This window comes from Stegostoma tigrinum, chromosome 15 (assembly GCF_030684315.1).
Source record: "Stegostoma tigrinum isolate sSteTig4 chromosome 15, sSteTig4.hap1, whole genome shotgun sequence".
In the NCBI taxonomy this organism is placed as follows: Eukaryota; Metazoa; Chordata; class Chondrichthyes; order Orectolobiformes; family Stegostomatidae; genus Stegostoma; species Stegostoma tigrinum.
Window position 1 is genome coordinate 33367850 of NC_081368.1, and position 20839 is coordinate 33388688.

General features: G+C 45.1%; 1 protein-coding gene across 3 annotated transcripts in view; it reads right to left on the reverse strand.

Moving 5' to 3' along the window:
• Positions 1-20839, reverse strand: part of mtmr8 (myotubularin related protein 8) — a 60209-nt gene that overhangs the window by 27755 nt on the left and 11615 nt on the right. For all 3 annotated transcript variants that reach the window (XM_059651411.1, XM_059651410.1, XM_059651412.1), the window contains 2 exons: positions 20155-20283; positions 6769-6903 (listed from right to left, as the gene is read on the reverse strand). In XM_059651411.1, coding sequence (XP_059507394.1) covers positions 6769-6903; positions 20155-20283 — 264 coding nt within the window. The remainder of the gene's footprint in view (positions 1-6768; positions 6904-20154; positions 20284-20839) is intronic.

Below are 20839 nucleotides of genomic sequence, written 5' to 3' on the forward strand. Positions count from 1 at the left end.
ATATTATCCCTGCAATTTTGATATATTTGTTTTCTGATTTTTATTCTCACCTGTTACAAGCATATATTCAGTGGTTATACTTCTACAGTCTTCAATTTGTCTTGCTCTGAAGGTTAAAATAATTTTGATACCCGAATGCCAATTTAGGAAGCCATTCTGCATTTTCTTCCATCTTCTCAAGTTATATAAATAAATGACATTTTCAATCATAATTTAAAGATGATTTCTTTTGGATTCTCTTAGCCCTTTTGCAGCAATAATAGTGAACTGCAGCCTACAGATTTGAGCACCCCGAAGAATAAATTTGTACTCCATAGTATGTTAAGATCCTTGATAGGGAGGTACCACAGCTGAATCTCATGCTATTCTCACCTGTCATCTATATATAAATGACAAAGTAGCATCTGCAGTTTTTGGATGCAGAAGTCATGATTTGTGACCTTCTCACAATGGGAGGTAGTCAGCATTCAAACTTGGGGATGCCTCCTCACTTACCCAACTGTAACACTGTTCTGAACGGCACCCTTTCTGTTGGCTGCCCGAGTACTCGGTAGGTGAGTGAGCAGTGATCACAAACAGAGGATGGTGCAAATGGTCTGCTCCTTTTAAAATGCAGTTGCTTTGAATCTTAGCAGCCTTCTGCTGAATATAACAGCTAAAGTTCTAAACAAAGGAAAATAGCTAACATTTGAGCTGAACAGCTAAATGGTGAAAAAAGACAAATGGGGGAATACCAGATTATCAAAAAACACCTTCAAGGAGGATTAGGAAATTCATTCCCAGAGCCTGACAAAGAGGAGGCACAGTGCCACAAAGTACAGGGGTTCACATGGGTGGTCAAGTTCAAGGAATGCACCTTCAAATAACAGCTCCTATTCACTGTTCCATCAATATCCTGCTATCTGCCTTCATGGTCAAGATGCGAATGAGGCCACAGACCTCTTGCTTCACCTCACTTCAACGTACCCTTCCTGATTTCCCTTTCTCAGAGCAACTTCTACTTGTAATACAAAAGCACAAGATAGAGGGCATACTCTTTTTATTCATTCACGCGATGAGAGTTTCACTGGCTAGGGAGCATTTATTGCTCATCCCTAATTGCCCAGAGGGCAGTTCAGAGTCAACCACATTGCTGTGGGTCTGGAGTGACATCGAGGTGGGTAAGGATGGCAGTTTCCTTCACTAAAGGACATTAGTGAACCAGATGTTTTTTTTTGCCCCAACGATTGACAATGGATTCACAGTCATCATTAGATTGTTAATTCCGGATACTTGTTGAATTCAAATTCCATCTGTCACTGCGGGATTTGAACCCGGCTCCCCAGAACGTTATCAAGGTCTCTGGATTAACAGTCCAATGACAATACCACTAGGCCATCGCCTCCCCACATAGTATTGATTTGACTGGGAGGTTAATCATTTGACCTGACACAGCCAACAGCTCAGGTATTAGCAATTACACCCTGGAAGATAGTGTAGATTTGGGATCTCTACTTATGGTGAGTCATTAGCATGAGTAGGATGCAGCAGACCTGGAGGAAAGAATATTTCATACATGAGCTTACTATACAGTGACATTATGAATACGTACAACTACAGGGGACTCAGATGAAGGTCTGATAAGAGTGGCATACAGAAGAACATTGAGGAGAAAGCAACCAAAAGATGGCTGTCCTGTCAAACTGTTTCCTGTCATTGTCAAGGAGCACAGAGGAGGCCTGCTCAAACTTTGCAAAAGGCACTGCACAAAAATCACAGCCTGTACTGCACCCCCTTGTAATGTTGCAGTCCAAGAGGAAATGCACATGGAACTCCCATATCTGTTGCAGTCTGTGGCCTGTCGTCAAATTGTCTGCACTACTCTGGACCCAATTCAGGAACTCAGCAAAAAAACTTCAAAACTTGGCAATAAGAACATGCTCTGCAAAAGTATCCAACTGAAATTTGGGTGCTTTGCTCTTTGAACAACACAATATTTGGCCCTCTCCAGCACTCAACCACATATCCTGTGGTGAGTGAAAAGCAGATGTAGTTTGGTAGCACGGAACTTCTGTGTTGCTGAAAAAAATATATTTCGTTGAAGCTTCTCATCATACACCTATCAGAACATTTCGCAAGAAAAAAATTCAAGGGGAAAGCTGATATTTATACTGCATGAGGGAACAATGCTGATTGGATGGCAGAGGTCTTGCCATGGAGAATACACCCATGAATGCTAATAAACAGTTAAATGTCAGGCTTTGTTCTATATTCTCACTTTCCACGTATACCTCTCAATGCCTTTTAAATCTAAAAATTTATGTCTCTTTCTTGAATGTATTCATCACTTGACCTCCAGAGCCTTCTGTCATAGAGAATTCCATGAGTTCACTGTCCTGAGAGTGAAGAAATGTTTCCTCAGTCTTGAAGAATTAAGCCCAAATGTTGAGATCATCTTCTGGTCTAGACTCCTCAACCAGGGAAAATATCTTCCATGTATTTAATCTGTCTAGTCAGGTTAGAATGTTATACTTTTCAATCAGATGTACTCTGATCCTTCTAAAGTCTAGTGAGCACAGGCTAAATCAAAGCAATCTCTCCTCATAGCACAGTCCTATCATCCCTCGTAACAATATTGCAAACTTCCAATGCATTTCATTTACCATAAGGATATCCTTTCTTAAGTAAGGAGACCAAAGCTGCATGCAATACTCCAAGTGTAGCCTAACCAAGGCCCTGTGTAAATTATTTTTTATTGACACATGGGACATGGAATCACTGGCTGGGCCAGCATTTATTGTCAGTCTCTAATTGTCGTTGTTAAGGTATTGTTGTGCTCCCTTCTTGAATCACTGTAGTCCATATTCTGTGGGCAGGGCCACAATGTTGTTTGGAAGGGGATTCCAAGAACTAGACCCAACAGCACTGAAGGAATCAATACATTTTCCAAGCATGTTTAGTGGCTTGGGAGGTGAACCCACAGGTGGTGGTGTTCCCATGTAACTGCAGCTCTTGTCCTTCCAGACAGTTGGGATCACAGGTCTGGAAGGCGAAGTCTTACAACCTTTGGCGAATTTATGCAGTGTATCTTATAAAATGGTACATGTGGCTGCAACTGTAGCTTCAAGTATTCAGTGTGCCCTGCCCCAAGATGACTGACTGGTGAATTGCTACAACTAGTTTTGACCAAGTCTTCCACTTACACGGTGAAGGATTATAGGATTTGCACATCCATAGTGATACACTGTCCACGTGTTCACTGACATTGTTAGCCATTCAGTAAAGTACCACAAGAAGCCGCCAGTGACATCTGCGCTGCAGCACTATATCATGGTGATTTAAATCAGCCATTATTACATGTTGAACTTATGAATTCAGCAATTTGTGCAGTTGAGTTCAGTTTCAACCACAACACAATTGCTCAAATAGGTGGTGTTGCCATGAGGTTCCCACTAGCCCCAGCACTTACAAATCTCTTTGTTGAATATCATGTGAAACTTGCCATCAAAAGAAATGACACTTAGCCTTCTACCCTTTGCATATTTCCAATCTGCAGTAGACATGTATGCCACATTTGTATCTGCAGCTGCATGAAATAATATCATGACATGTCTTCATAAGCTCTATCCTGCACTAAAGATCATGTTTAAAAAGTAACAGTCAAATGAGTTCCCTTTCCTTGACATTTTGGTTGAGAAATCACAAACCTAGCCCCATCGGTCAGCATCTATGTCAGGGCAGTTCCATGCACTTAAAGATTGGCTTTAGTGGCAACTTAGCAAGTAGGGCTAATTATTACCAAATAAGTAGCCATTTTTCCACAATAAAAACTTGACATTGGTGTTGGGCACATCAAAGCTATCTTGCAAGATAATGATTACCCTGATCGGATCAATTCTCACTGTATATTGGAGAAAATAAAGAAATCCCCAAGCTGTTACTCTTGGTTCTGAAAAGTGGCCACTCTATATGCTATTACTCCGGAAGAGCAACATATCTCAAAGGTTTGAGCAACAGGTGGAACAAGCTGTTTCACATCACTGCTATGCACTACTGGTATTTGCAGCTAATAAGATACTGTCATCAAGTCAAAATAATGTTCTGTCCATCCCACAAATAAGTAACGTAGTACGTGAATTTTAGTGCCAGTGTAATGTTAAGAACTAGCGGGTTTTGAGAAGATTTGTAGCTCAGGTTGAGGTTCTGGATGTAAGTTTGCTCACTGAGCTGGAAGGTTCGTTTTCAGACATTTCATCACCATTCTAGGTAACATCAGTGAGCCTCCAGCGTAGCGCTGGTGTTACGTCCTGCTTTCTATTCATGTGTTTAGGTTTCCTTGGGTTGGTGATGTCATTTCCTGTTCTTTTTCTCAGAGAGTGGTAGTTGGGCTCCAAATCAATGTGTTTGCTGATGGAGTTCCGGTTGGAATGCCATGCTTCTAGGAATTCTCGTGCGTGTCTCTGTTTGGCTTGTCCTAGGATGGATGTGTTGTCCCAATCAAAGTGGTGTCCTTTCTCATCTGTATGTAAGGATACTAGTGATAGTGGGTCATGTCTTTTTGTGGCTAGTTGATGTTCATGTATCCTGGTGGCAAGCTTTCTGCCCGTTTGTCCAATGTAGTGTTTGTCACAGTTCTTGCAAGGTATTTTGTAAATGACATTCATTTTGCTTGTTGTCTGTATAGGGTCTTTTAAGTTCATTAGCTGCTGTTTTAGTGTGTTGGTGGGTTTGTGGGCTCCCATGATGTACTAACACACTAAAACAGCAGCTAATGAACTTAAAAGACCCTATACAGACAACAAGCAAAATGAATGTCATTTACAAAATACCTTGCAAGAACTGTGACAAACACTACATTGGACAAACGGGCAGAAAGCTTGCCACCAGGATACATGAACATCAACTAGCCACAAAAAGACATGACCCACTATCACTAGTATCCTTACATACAGATGAGAAAGGACACCACTTTGATTGGGACAACACATCCATCCTAGGACAAGCCAAACAGAGACACGCACGAGAATTCCTAGAAGAATGGCATTCCAAGCAGAACTCCATCAACAAACACATTGATTTGGAGCCCATCTACCACCCGCTAAGAAAAAGAATAGGAAATAATATCACCAACACAGGAAATGACATCACCAACCCAAGGAAACCTAAACACATAAATAGAAAAAGCGGGACATAACACCAGCGCTTCACCAGAGGCTCACTGATGATGTTACTTAGAATGGTGACAAAATGTCTGAAAACGAACCTTCTAGCTCAGTGAGCCAACTTACATCCAGAATGTTAAGTACATTGGAAATACGTCCCTCAGATTGACGATAGTATCAAAGAACATGTCTGTTCAGCTGTTCTCAACAAGCAAGGTATTGACTGGACATAACTAGCCTGCTCTTGCAAATCTCATTCAGTACCTAACATTTCATGTGATTCTGCATTTGGATATTTGTTAGATAATCCTGAATGCGCAAAAGATTACCTGACAACCAATTTAGGATTGTCAGTCTGACAAACAGACTGACAATTTTGTGTTCTAGAAGCCACAAATATTAATTCACAAGGCCTGGTTCTTTGCAGACATAACGAACATGTGCATGTAATGTTGCAGAGACAGTAGGAACTGCCGATGCTGGAGAATCTGAGATAACACGATATGGAGCTGGATGAACACCACGGGCCAAGCAGCAGAGTAGCAGGAAAGCTGATGTTTCGGGTCTCAACCCAAAATGTCAGCTTTCCTGCTCCCCTGATGTTGTTTGGCCTGCTGTGTCCATCCAACTCTATACCTCTGTATGTAATGTGTCTGTTTCAACTGTTTTTCAATGCTCTTTTCTTTAGGTGGGGGAGTTCAAGACTAAGGGGCATATTTTTAAGGTGAAAGGAAGAAGATTTTAAAAATACATTTAAATTTTTTTTTTAAATAGAGTGGTTCATGTGTGGAATGAACTTCCAGAGAAAGTGGTGACTGCGGGTACAATTACAACGTTTAATAGACATTTCACTAAGTACATAAATAAGAAACGTTTGGAGGGATACAGGCCAAACGCAGGCAGGTGGGACTAGTTTAGTTTGGGGTTATGGTCAGCACGGACTGAAGAATCTGTTTCTGGGTCGTACGACTCTGACTCTAAAACTCCACAAAACAGGTAATAGCTATACTCCAGGCCATTTCTCAGGGCAATTTCCTGATGAATCAGAGTGAGCCTGCTTGATTTAAAATTTAAACAAAGCCTAGCTATTAATTAATCAGCAATATTTGCATTATACATGCCAAGCCTCTAAAATGACACTCCACTTGCCAAATCAGCAATTGCTTCTTATGCAGTACAAAATTCATTTACACCTTGAAATGATGTTGTAGAATGTTCTGATGACTGCAGACAAAAGCAAATGTGTCAAGTGGAGTTGTTGGCTTAAATTTGTAAACAGAACTTCATGTCAGCTGATTAAGACTATGTGATGTCATGACAACACCAGTACAGGTGTGTCTAGCACGTGGAAGGAATCCAGGAATCTCCACATTGCTCCACTTTCCATCAAGGGTCACTGCTCCAGAAGTGACTGGGCCTCACCATCCATCTCGGATGTCCTCTGGCTGCCAGTGGTGCTAATGATCATATGCATACATCCTTCAATTTGAATCACTGATGGGATTAGGTGGGTACCACACCCAATTTTCTTCCTCCCAAATCAGAAACACAAAGGCACATTTTAATAGCATTCAGTTTACTAACTTTTGAAGTCATGTCCATAAAGTGATTTGATGAACAAAAATACCTTTGGTCTCGTGTCCACCACATACATGAATGGACTTGCTGGGTTGGCCTTGCTAATAGCTTGGAGCATTTGTTCATCCTCCACGCACCTGGCACTGAACCCTGAAAGTGGTTGACTGCACCGACAAATGGCAGCCTGTTGAAACAAGCATTGGATTCCATTAGAGATGATGCTGAGAATAAAGAAACAAAGACCAAATTAATTAGTAAATAGTGATTTAACAATCCATTTGGACACATCCTTCACGCCCTGTCAGTCATTGAATGAAGTACAATTTCTAGTAAATAGTCCAGCTGGATAATTTGAGTGTTTCATGTCACAAGTGACAGAGTTCACTTTAATATTTTAATAGTAACCAATCTGAAGGACAAGGCAAAATGACAAATCACATAACTGAAAGTAATTAAGTATTGACCAATGTAATACAATGATGAAAATAACTTTTTTCCAAATAAGGGCTTAAATGAATGTGGAATGCACTATCCTAGCAAGATATATGTGGAAATATTTGAGGAGTTTTAAAGACATAGCCTCTTCCTCAATTTGATTATGTTGTGATGAATCTAACTGATATTTTCTCAACAGCAAAATCATTTAACACATATTCCCCAATAAAAACTACCAAAGTTAATGTTCAGTTTATCAACTGGTCCAGTTTCATCAAGCATTTTGAGGGCAAAAGTTGTAGACTTTTCACTATTCTTTGTTTGTTTTTAATTTATTCACGGGATTGGGGCATCACTGGCTAGACAGCATTTCTTGCCCATCTCTAATTGCCCAGAGGACCATTAAGAGTCAGCCACATTGCTCTGCATCACGTGGACCAGACCAGGTAAGGATGACAGTTTCCTTCCCTAAATGACATGAATGAACCATATGGGTTTTTCCTACAATTGACAATGGATTCACAATCATTAAGCTCTTAATTGCATTCAAATTCTACCATCGGCTGTGGTAGGATTAGAACCCACGTCCTATAACATTATCTGGGTCACTGGATTGACAGTCCAGCGATAATTCCACTAGGCCATTGCTTCCCCTAAAAACATGCTCCTTGACCTCATTCTTAAGCAATCTCGCTCAATTGTAAAATTGTTCTTTCATGTTTGGGATTTATCTCTCCACAGCAAATAATGTTGCCGTCACACAATACTGACTGGTTATCAATAGACGTCAGACTAAGTAAAAATTGATGTTCACCAAACTAAAAGAGAGTGATCAAAAATGAATTGCTGATAATGAAAATCTGAAACATGAGCTCAAGACTGCAGGATTCCCATGTCTCACTGTTAAGTGTTGTTAATCGGTGAAGCCCAAGCTCTAGGGTTTCAGAGCTTCAACAGCAGCTAGTGTCATTGCAGTGTATCCATGAGTTAAAAACTAAATAGCCAGCATGTTTCTTGAGATAATGGGAACTGCAGATGCTGGAGATTCCAAGATAATAAAATGTGAGGCTGGATGAACACAGCAGGCCAAGCAGCATCTCAGGAGCACAAAAGCTGACGTTTCGGGCCGAGACCCTTCATCAGAGAGGGGGATGGGGGGAGGGAACTGGAATAAATAGGGAGAGAGGGGGAGGCGGACCGAAGATGGAGAGTAAAGAAGATAGGTGGAGAGAGTGTAGGTGGGGAGGTAGGGAGGGGATAGGTCAGTCCAGGGAAGACGGACAGGTCAAGGAGGTGGGATGAGGTTAGTAGGTAGCTGGGGGTGCGGCTTGGGGTGGGAGGAAGGGATGGGTGAGAGGAAGAACCGGTTAGGGAGGCAGAGACAGGTTGGACTGGTTTTGGGATGCAGTCGGGGGGGGGGGGGGGGGGGGGAAGAGCTGGGCTGGTTGTGTGGTGCAGTGGGGGGAGGGGATGAACTGGGCTGGTTTAGGGATGCAGTAGGGGAAGGGGAGATTTTGAAACTGGTGAAGTCCACATTGATACCATATGGCTGCAGGGTTCCCAGGCGGAATATGAGTTGCTGTTCCTGCAACCTTCGGGTGGCATCATTGTGGCAGTGCAGGAGGCCCATGATGGACATGTCATCAAGAGAATGGGAGGGGGAGTGGAAATGGTTTGCGACTGGGAGGTGCAGTTGTTTGTTGCGAACTGAGCGGAGGTGTTCTGCAAAGCGGTCCCCAAGCCTCCGCTTGGTTTCCCCAATGTAGAGGAAGCCGCACCGGGTACAGTGGATGCAGTATACCACATTGGCAGATGTGCAGGTGAACCTCTGCTTGATGTGGAATGTCATCTTGGGGCCTGGGATGGGGGTGAGGGAGGAGGTGTGGGGACAAGTGTAACATTTCCTGCGGTTGCAGGGGAAGGTGCCGAGTGTGGTGGGGTTGGAGGGCAGTGTGGAGCGAACAAGGGAGTCATGGAGAGAGTGGTCTCTCCGGAAAGCAGACAGGGGAGGGGATGGAAAAATGTCTTGGGTGGTGGGGTCGGATTGTAAATGGCGGAAGTGTCGGAGGATAATGCGTTGTATCCGGAGGTTGGTAGGGTGGTGTGTGAGAACGAGGGGGATCCTCTTGGGGCGGTTGTGGCGGGGGCGGGGTGTGAGGGATGTGTCGCGGGAAATGCGGGAGACGCGGTCAAGGGCGTTCTCCATCACCGTGGGGGGAAAGTTGCGGTCCTTAAAGAACTTGGACATCTGGGATGTGCGGGAGTGGAATGTCTTATCGTGGGAGCAGATGCGGCGGAGGCGGAGGAATTGGGAATAGGGGATGGAATTTTTGCAGGAGGGTGGGTGGGAGGAGATGTATTCTAGGTAGCTGTGGGAGTCGGTGGGCTTGAAATGGACATCAGTTACAAGCTGGTTGCCTGAGATAGAGACTGAGAGGTCCAGGAAGGTGAGGGATGTGCTGGAGATGGCCCAGGTGAACTGAAGGTTGGGGTGGAAGGTGTTGGTGAAGTGGATGAACTGTTCGAGCTCCTCTGGGGAGCAAGAGGCGGCGCCGAGACAGTCATCAATGTACCGGAGGAAGAGGTGAGGTTTGGGGCCTGTGTAGGTGCGGAAGAGGGACTGTTCCACGTAACCTACAAAGAGGCAGGCATAGCTGGGGCCCATGCGGGTGCCCATCGCCACCCCCTTAGTCTGTAGGAAGTGGGAGGAGTCAAAAGGGAAGTTGTTGAGTGTGAGGACAAGTTCAGCTAGGCGGATGAGAGTGTCGGTGGAGGGGGACTGGTCGGGCCTGCGGGACAGGAAGAAGCGGAGGGCCTTGAGGCCATCTCCATGCGGAATGCAGGTGTACAGGGACTGGACGTCCATGGTGAATATGAGGTGTTGGGGGCCAGGGAATTGGAAGTCCTGGGGGAGGTGGAGGGCGTGGGTGGTGTCACGGACGTAGGTGGGGAGTTCTTGGACCAAAGGGGAGAAAATGGAGTCCAGATAGGTGGAGATGAGTTCGGTGGGGCAGGAGCAGGCTGAGACGATGGGTCGACCAGGGCAGGCAGGTTTGTGGATTTTGGGAAGGAGATAGAAACGGGCCGTGCGGGGTTGGGGAACAATGAGGTTGGAGGCTGTGGGTGGGAGGTCCCCTGAGGTGATGAGGTCGTGAATGGTGTTGGAGAGGATGGTTTGGTGCTCGGGTGTGGGGTCATGATCGAGGAGGCGGTAGGAGGTGGTGTCGGAGAGTTGGCGTCTGGCCTCGGCGATGCAGAGGTCTCTACATCGCCGAGGCCAGACGCCAACTCTCCGACACCACCTCCTACCGCCTCCTCGATCATGACCCCACACCCGAGCACCAAACCATCATCTCCAACACCATTCACGACCTCATCACCTCAGGGGACCTCCCACCCACAGCCTCCAACCTCATTGTTCCCCAACCCCGCACGGCCCGTTTCTATCTCCTTCCCAAAATCCACAAACCTGCCTGCCCTGGTCGACCCATCGTCTCAGCCTGCTCCTGCCCCACCGAACTCATCTCCACCTATCTGGACTCCATTTTCTCCCCTTTGGTCCAGGAACTCCCCACCTACGTCCGTGACACCACCCACGCCCTCCACCTCCTCCAGGACTTCCAATTCCCTGGCCCCCAACACCTCATATTCACCATGGACGTCCAGTCCCTTTACACCTGCATTCCGCATGGAGATGGCCTCAAGGCCCTCCGCTTCTTCCTGTCCCGCAGGCCCGACCAGTCCCACTCCACCGACACTCTCATCCGCCTAGCTGAACTCGTCCTCACACTCAACAACTTCCCTTTTGACTCCTCCCACTTCCTACAGACTAAGGGGGTGGCCATGGGCACCCGCATGGGCCCCAGCTATGCCTGCCTCTTTGTAGGTTACGTGGAACAGTCCCTCTTCCGCACCTACACAGGCCCCAAACCCCACCTCTTCCTCCGGTACATTGATGACTGTATCGGCGCCGCCTCTTGCTCCCCAGAGGAGCTCGAACAGTTCATCCACTTCACCAACACCTTCCACCCCAACCTTCAGTTCACCTGGGCCATCTCCAGCACATCCCTCACCTTCCTGGACCTCTCAGTCTCTATCTCAGGCAACCAGCTTGTAACTGATGTCCATTTCAAGCCCACCGACTCCCACAGCTACCTAGAATACACCTCCTCCCACCCACCCTCCTGCAAAAATTCCATCCCCTATTCCCAATTCCTCCGCCTCCGCCGCATCTGCTCCCACGATAAGACATTCCACTCCCGCACATCCCAGATGTCCAAGTTCTTTAAGGACCGCAACTTTCCCCCCACGGTGATGGAGAACGCCCTTGACCGCGTCTCCCGCATTTCCCGCGACACATCCCTCACACCCCGCCCCCGCCACAACCGCCCCAAGAGGATCCCCCTCGTTCTCACACACCACCCTACCAACCTCCGGATACAACGCATTATCCTCCGACACTTCCGCCATTTACAATCCGACCCCACCACCCAAGACATTTTTCCATCCCCTCCCCTGTCTGCTTTCCGGAGAGACCACTCTCTCCGTGACTCCCTTGTTCGCTCCACACTGCCCTCCAACCCCACCACACCCGGCACCTTCCCCTGCAACCGCAGGAAATGCTACACTTGTCCCCACACCTCCTCCCTCACCCCCATCCCAGGCCCCAAGATGACATTCCACATCAAGCAGAGGTTCACCTGCACATCTGCCAATGTGGTATACTGCATCCACTGTACCCGGTGCGGCTTCCTCTACATTGGGGAAACCAAGCGGAGGCTTGGGGACCGCTTTGCAGAACACCTCCACTCAGTTCGCAACAAACAACTGCACCTCCCAGTCGCAAACCATTTCCACTCCCCCTCCCATTCTCTAGATGACATGTCCATCATGGGCCTCCTGCAGTGCCACAATGATGCCACCCGAAGGTTGCAGGAACAGCAACTCATATTCCGCCTGGGAACCCTGCAGCCATATGGTATCAATGTGGACTTCACCAGTTTCAAAATCTCCCCTTCCCCTACTGCATCCCTAAACCAGCCCAGTTCATCCCCTCCCCCCACTGCACCACACAACCAGCCCAGCTCTTCCCCCCCACCCACTGCATCCCAAAACCAGTCCAACCTGTCTCTGCCTCCCTAACCGGTTCTTCCTCTCACCCATCCCTTCCTCCCACCCCAAGCCGCACCCCCAGCTACCTACTAACCTCATCCCACCTCCTTGACCTGTCCGTCTTCCCTGGACTGACCTATCCCCTCCCTACCTCCCCACCTACACTCTCTCCACCTATCTTCTTTACTCTCCATCTTCGGTCCGCCTCCCCCTCTCTCCCTATTTATTCCAGTTCCCTCCCCCCATCCCCCTCTCTGATGAAGGGTCTCGGCCCGAAACGTCAGCTTTTGTGCTCCTGAGATGCTGCTTGGCCTGCTGTGTTCATCCAGCCTCACATTTTATTAGCATGTTTCTTGAGATGGTCGCCCTGCAACATAGAAGTGTGCAGACAAAGAGGGGAATGTTTGATCATCAGTTAAGGAGGGCCAGGCAGTGAATACATGGCTCTAAAGTCCATCTCACTCTCTCTCTCAGTGCAGGACGTCACTGAGCAGCTGAAGAACACTTAAGATGGGCAATCAGTGGTGTAATCCATATTGGTAAAAAGAACTCAAGTCGAGGAAGAAGAGATAAAATTGTACAAACAGGTTTAAGAGACCTAGAAAGGAAATCAAGAAACAGGAACTCAAAAATGGATTATCAAAATGCCACAGGGGAGTGTGAATGGGACCTGGAGGATAGAGTCAGTGAAGGAGGGAGAGTTATAAATTCCTAAGACATTGAAACCAGTTCTAGGGGAGATGCCCCTAAACAGAGCCAGGACCAATTGTCCTCACTGAGCAGTTTTACAGTGCTATTATCAAGAGTTTAAGATAATTTGACAAATAATTGTAGAAGTGGCAAAGAAAGAGAAGGGTTTCTAAGATATTCAGGCAACTTTGTCAAGTAATTCAATTTCAGCCCAATGAAAGTAATTTGACAAAGCGTTATAAATAAAAGAGAAAGTGGTAACCTGGATAAGGAGATGAAAGGCAGGAAACAGTGGAGCAATGGATGGTTAATAAAAACCAAAAAGAACCGTGCATGTTGTAAATCGGAACTAAAGCAGAAGTTGCTGGGAAAGCTCAACAGGTCTGGCAGCATCTGCGAAGAAAAACAAAAAAATCAGAGTTGGCATTTCGGGTCCATTCTGAGGAAGGGTCACTGGACCCAAAACGCTAACTCTGATTTTTTCCTCACAGATGCTGCCAGACCTGCGCAACTTTTCCAGCAACTTCTGTTTTGGTTCGTGAGCAATGAATGGCTGTTTTTCAGACTGGGTCAGGGTATTTTCCTTAAATACAAAAGCACCGATTGAAGAGTTTACAATCATAAGAGGCATGCAATGAGTTGTTACATTCTGCAATTCACCAACAGGAATGATGCAATTATGGTTTTCCAAAAAAAAAAAATGATTTGTATTACTGTCCAAAGTAGGAAAAGCTGCAGGGTTTTAACTTGCATTTGGGCACCAATGATACAGGTAAAAAATGGGTCAAGACCCTACAAGCAGAATTTAGAGAGTTAGGAGCCAATTTAAAAACTCTATTTTTGCAGCAGCAGCGGGAGCAGTGAGAGTGAGGACCAGGGACTGCCGGGAGGTAAGTTTCCCATTTAAATATTTACCTTGTGGAATCAGTGGCATCCATTTTTGCAGCAGCAGGAGCAGTGACTGTGAGGACCAGGGGGCTGCCACGAACATAAGTTCTTCATTTCAGCAGCAGAGCTAAGAGGGAGCGGTCGAATTGCGCTCTGGAAGATGAGTGAACTAATACATTTGGGCAGTGGCTAAACCTAAGGCACGACATGTGTAGTGTCTCCCACCCACCGCCCTCCTCTGACCAAAAAGAAGACTCTGGTGTGATAATAAGGTAAGGCTTTTCTTTTTTTAAAAAATAATGTGCTGGTAGAGTGATTTGGTAAATGTTTTTTCATTTCATTTATCTAGTATTTGATATTACAGATGAACTAAGTTAAGCTTAAGAGTAAAAACAGTAGGAGATCCCAGGCCTGTGTTATGCTCCTCTTGCTCAATGTGGGAGCTCAGGGACACGGCTGATGTCCCTGACTCAAACATGTGCAGGAAGTGTGTCCAGCTGCAGCTCTTGTTAGACCACATGACGGCTCTGGAGCTGTTGCTGGACTCACTTTGGAGCATCCATGATGCTGAGGAAGTCATAGATAGCATGTTTAGCGAATTGGGCTCACCGCAGATTAGGGTTTCTAAGAGAGGGGAAATGGGTGCCAAAAAGGCAGAGAAAAAGCAGGAAGGCAGTACAGATGCCCCCTGCAGTCATCTCCCTCCAAAACAGGTATACCGTTTTGGATACTGTTGGGGTAGATGGCTCACCAGGGGAAGGCAGCAGTAGCTAGGTTCATGACACTGTGCGTGGCTCTGCCGTACAGAAGGGCAGGAAAAAGAGTGGAAGGGCTATAGTCGTAGGGAATTCGATTGTGAGGGAAGTAGATAGGCGGTTCTGTACTTGAAAATGAGACTTCCAAATGGTATGCTGCCTCCCAAGTTCACAGGTCAGGGATGTCTCAGATCGACTGCAGGACATTCTGAAGCAGGAGGATGAACAGCCAGCTGTCATGGTGCATATGGGCACGAATGATGTAAGTAAAAGAAAAAAGGGATGACGTCCTACAAGCAGAATTTAGGGAGTTAGGAGCCAAATTAAAAAGTAGGACCTCAGAGGTAGTAATCTCAGGATTGATACCAGTGCCACGTGCTAGTCATAGTAGAAGTGAAAGAATAGGCAGGCTAAATGAGTGGCTTGAGAGATGGTTCGGGGGCCGGGGAGGAGGGGGAAAGAGGTCAGATTTTTGGAACATTGGGACCGGTACTGGGGAGGTGGGTTGATTACAAATCAGATGGTCTGTTTGTTTGGATTTATTGCTGAGGAATCAGCGGACTGTGTTCATAGGGTACCCATTCTTTTTGAATATGCTGTATAGGTGATTTTCCTCTGCTCTGCGTAGTTCCTCTGTTCTGCAGTATGTGGTGGCTCGTTGGAATAATGTTCTAATGCAGCTTTGTTTGTGGGTGTTGGGATGGTTGCTCCTGTAGTTCAGTATTTGGTCCGTATGTGTTGTTTTCCTGTAGACGCTGGTTTGAAGTTCCCCATTGCAATAAACCCAGACAAACAGACAAAACGGGCCCAGAAACCATAACCACTCTCCCCTACATCAAAGACATTTCAGAAATGACTGCCAGACTACTCGGACCCCTTGGCATCAGGGTAGCCCACAAACCCACCAACACACTAAAACAGCAGCTAATGAACTTAAAAGACCCTATACAGACAACAAACAAAACAAACGTCATCTACAAAATACCTTGCAAGAACTGTGACAAACACTACATTGGACAAACAGGCAGAAAGCTAGCCACCAGGATACATGAACATCAACTAGCCACAAAACGACATGACCCACTATCACTCGTATCCTTACATGCAGATAAGGAAGGACACCACTTTGATTGGGACAACACAGCCATCCTAGGACAAGCCAAACAGAGACACGCATGAGAATTCCTAGAAGCGTGGCATTCCAACCGGAACTCCATCAACAAGCACATTGGCTCCAAATCAATCTATCATCCCCTGAGAAAAAGAACAGGAAATGACATCACCAACCCAAGGAAACCTAACCAGATAAACAGAAAGCGGGACATAACACCAGCGCTTCGTCGGAGGCTCACTGATGATGTTACCTAGAATGGTGACGAAACGTCTGAAAACTAACCTTCCAGCTCAGCGAGCAAATTTACATCCAGAACCTCAACATGAGCTACAAATCTTCTCTAAACTCGCTAACATGTAGGAGCAGAGTGGTGGTGATGGGAGATTTTAATTTTCCCAACATTGGCTGGGATTCACTTAGTGTTAGGGGTTTAGGTGGAGCAGCATTTGTAAGGAGCATCCAGGAGGGTTTTCTAGAGCAGTATGTAAATAGTCCAACTCAGGAAGAGGCCATAATGGACCTGGTGTTGGGGAATCAGCCTGACTAGGTGGTTGAAGTTTCAGTAGGGGATTACTTTGGGAATAGTGATCACAATTCCGCAAGTTTTAGAATACTGATGGACAAGGACGAGAGTGCTTATAAAGGAAGAGTGCTAAATTGGGGGAAGGCCAGCAATAGCAAAATTCGGCAAGAGCTGGGGAGTGTGGATTGGGAGCAGCTGTTTGAGGGTAAATCCATGTTTGATATGAGTGAGGCTTTTAAAGAGCGGTTGCTTAGAGTGCAGGACAGACATGTCCCTGTGAAAATGAGGAATAGAAATGGCAAGATTAGGGAACCGTGGATGACAGGTGAAATTGAGAGACTAGCAAAGAGGAAAAAGGAAGCATACATAAGGGCTAGGCGACTGAAAACAGACAAAGCAATGGAAGAGTATCGGGAAAGTTGGACCAATCTGAAATGATGGATTAAGAGGGCTAAAAGGAGTCATGAAGTATCTTTAGCAAACAGGATGAAGTAAAATCCCAAAGCCTTTTACTCGTACATAAGGAGCAAGAGGGTAACTACAGAAAGGGGTGGACCACTCAAGGACAAAGGAGGGAAGTTATGCGAGGAAACAGAAAGTGAGTGAGATTCTTTGAGGACTTTGCATCAAAATTCACCAAGCAGAGGGACATGATGGATGTTGAGGTTAGGGATAGATGTTTGATTACTCTGGGTCAAGTCGGCATAAGGAGGGTGGGTGGGGGGGGGGGGGGGGGGGGGCAAGTGTCGGGTATGCTAAAAAGACATTAGGGTAGACAAGTCCCCAGGTCCGGATGGGATCTATCCCAGGTTGCTGAGGGAAGCGAGAGAGGAAATAGCTAGGGCCTTAACAGATATCTTTGCAGCATCCTTGAGAACGAGTGAGGTCCCGGAGGACTGGAGAATTGATCATGTTGTCCCCTTGTCTAAACAGGGTAGCAAAGGTAATCCAGGTAATTACACACCAGTGAACCCGACATCAGTGGTGGGGAAGCCGCTGGAGGAGATACTGAGGGATAGGATCTATTCATATTTGGGAGAAAATGGGCTTATTAGTGACAGGCAGCATGGTTTTGTGCAGGGAAGGTCATGTTTTACCAACTTGACAGAATTCATTGTCACTTCCTCAAAGCTGATAGATGAGGGAAGGGCTGTAGATGTCATATACATGGACTTCAGTAAGGCATTTGATAAGGTTCCCCATGGTAGGCTGATGGAGAAGGTGAAGTTGCATGGGGTCCAGGGTGTATGAGCTAGATGGATACAGAATTGGCTGGGCAACAGGAGATAGAGAATTGTAGTGGAAAGGAGTTTCTCAAAATGGAGAACTGGGACCAGTGGTGTTCCACAGGGATCCGTGTTGGGACCACTGTTGTTTGTAATATACATAAATGATCTGGAGGAAGGTACAGATGGTCTGATTAGCAAGTTTGCAGATGATACTAAGATTGGTAGCAGATAGTGCAGGGGACTGTTGGAGAATGCAGCAGAATATAGATAGATTGGAGAGCTGGGCAGAGAAATGGCAGATGGAGTTCAATCCAGGCAAATGCGAGGTGATGCATTTTGGAAGATCCAAATCAAGAACGAGGTATTCGGTAAATGGAAAATCCCTGGGGAAAACTGATGCATGGTGAGATCTGGGTGTTCACGTCCAATGTACCCTGAAGGTGGCAATACAGGTGGATAGAGTGGTCAAGAAGGCATACAGCATGCTTTTATTCATCAGATGAGGCACTGCGTACAAGAGTTGGCAGGTCACGTTACAGTTGTATAGGACTTTGGTTCAACCGCATTTGGAATACTGCGTACAGTTCTGGTCACCACATTACCAAAAGGATGTGGATGCTTTGGAGAGGGTGCAGAGAAGGTTCTCCAGGATATTATCTGGTATGGTGGATGTTAGCTGTGAAGACAGGTTGAGTAGATTAGGATTATTTACATTAGAAAGACAGAAGTTGAGGGGGGAAGCAGATTGAGGTCGACAAAATCATGAGAGGTATAGACAGGGTGGATAGCAAGAAGCTTTTTCCCGGAGAGTGGGGGACTCAATTACTAAGGGTCACAATTTCAAGGTGATAGGGGAACAAATTAAGGGAGATATGCGTGGGAAGTTCTTAATGCAGAGGGTGGTGGGTGCCTGGAATGCTTTGCCAGCAGAGGTGGTAGAGGCGGGTGCAATAGCGTCATTTAAGATGTACCTAGACAGACATGAATGGGCAGGGAGTAGATCTTTGGAAAATAGGTGACAGGTTTAGATACAGGATCTAGATTAGCGCAAGATTGAAGGGCTGAAGGGCCTAAGGGCCTGTTCCTGTGCTCTAATTTTCTTTGTTCTTTGTTTGGTTACCGGGAAAACCACGAATGGGGTTAGTTAATTTGTTTTTCCAGAAAGAACGCAAATGTAACAGGTCAAATGGCCACTGTAGATATTTTGAATTAATCTGTTCAGACATGTTACAGTACACACCTGGAGTAGGTGGAACATTAACCCATTGCTTCTGACTCAGAGTTTGTCATATTAGCATTGCTCCACGAGTAAACATGGAACTCTACGTAACAAATACAGAGCAAGATGATTTCATATATCAATCGTCTGATGACAAGAATAGACAAATTCAGCAGCCAACAAGGAAATATTAATCTGGAGGTTAAAATAATGCAATAGAATTTAAATTATATTAAAATCACACCATTTCCACACTACAGGGATTGAAGCACATATACATTTCATTATTTAAGTTCTTCATTCAGGACACAAACAGTGGAAGGAATAGGCCTACGTTGGTACCTTTCTGGACTGCATCTTATGGGACTGGTTTTAGTTGAGTGAAGTTTCCTTGATTGTTGTGGGCATGGAATAGGCAACTAGTTTTGAAACTGGGTAGATCATACAAGAGATTTTCCAAACTTACTAGCTCTTCTTGTTTATACAGTTGAGCTAGAAAAGTTGTAGACTCATAACTAAGGGCAGAATCTGTGGAGTCCGTACAAATAGAAGCAAGGATGCAAGCTGACAAAACAGAAAAGAAAAAGCAGGAGTGGTTAAAAATGTTTTCACTCAGATTGACTGATTTTCCACAAGAACTTGCGCTGGGATAATTGCTGCACAGCTTTTTTAAAAGTACACGGTCTTGGGAACAGAAGAAAACTTTCAAAATTTGTGAATAACAGAGGACAGGAACAAATATACAAAGACATTAACAAAAATTACAGATGGGAGGTTTAATTCATGATTGAACTTCACTAAGTCTGAAGTACTACATTTTGGTAGGAAGGCTAAAAATCACATGCTACTGGGACCACTCTCTCGCAAAAGTTTACAGCAGAATCCACTACACCATAGGTATTGGAATTCTGTAAGTAAAACTGTATAAGTAAAACTACTGTGCGTTAGTAAGAAAATTCCTAATTTTAACTAGCAAATTGAATATTCACCTCATATGACAGCCATGAGCCTCTTGAGCTACAAGTTCATTTGTGGTATACTGAACTGCATTATAATGGAGTGACCTTCTCAAGGGAAGGTAGGAATTGACAACAAAAACTGGATTTGACAGCAAAGCCGAATTCCTATGAATCAATACAAAAACAATTAGACAATTGCTGTTAGACATCTCAAGGCACTCTACAATACGTGAAGCATTTGTAAAATGTAGCCACTGTTGTGAAATAAGAAAACAGCAGTCAATTTGCGCAAAGCAAGCTCACACAAGCAGCCATATAGTAATGAGCAGATATTCTTTTGAGGGGGTGATTGGGGAATAAACGTACTGACAAGGCTTCTGCGGATAACTACCCTGCTTATCTTCAAATAATACCAGGGATATTTTAAATTCACATAAGAGGGCAAAGGGGTGCATTGCTTTAAAGTCCTATTCAAACCTCAACACAAAATTAGGAATAGGTAAATACTTACGTTATTCTCCTTGAAAAAATACGAAAGAACAGGAAATCGCCCTCTACTTCTGAACTTTGAACTGCCCACTATTATTGGCTTGTTTGCTCCTTTTGGCACATAGAGAAATGTTGAATACGTATTGCAAGTCTAGAAGGAACCAAAACGATTGCATGGTAGAATCTGACATAAATATAAAGGGTTTACTCAATTTTTAGAAAATTAATTGACAGTTCCAAAGGAAGTCTCATTTTGCTGCCAAAGTACAAAACTGAGGAAGAAAATTATAATGCTCTTACATTTAAGTTCAACTCATCAGGATACTATCTTAGGACCAACTTAATATTTATATAGTGCTTTAACCATAGTAAAACTTCAAGGTGCTTTTGAAAAGCATTATTAAATGAAATATGACGCCAAGCCATTTAACAAGGTATTAAATACAGTGAATTATACAGTGCAGAAGAAAGTGATGCAACATGTGGGTGTGTGATTCAAATAAATATTACATTTTATTATCATTTATTTCAGAGTTGGAATCCTTTCGTCCTTTGTGAATGTTTCAGTGGACTCAATTTGGCTGGACCGGTGTTGGCAGTGACTTCTGGCCTGTAGGCCTGGTGAGTGGACTCTTAAAGCAGCAGCGGTTCATTGACTACAGCGGTGTTAGTGCCCAGAGTGTAGTCCTTGCAGAAGTTCTGGAGCC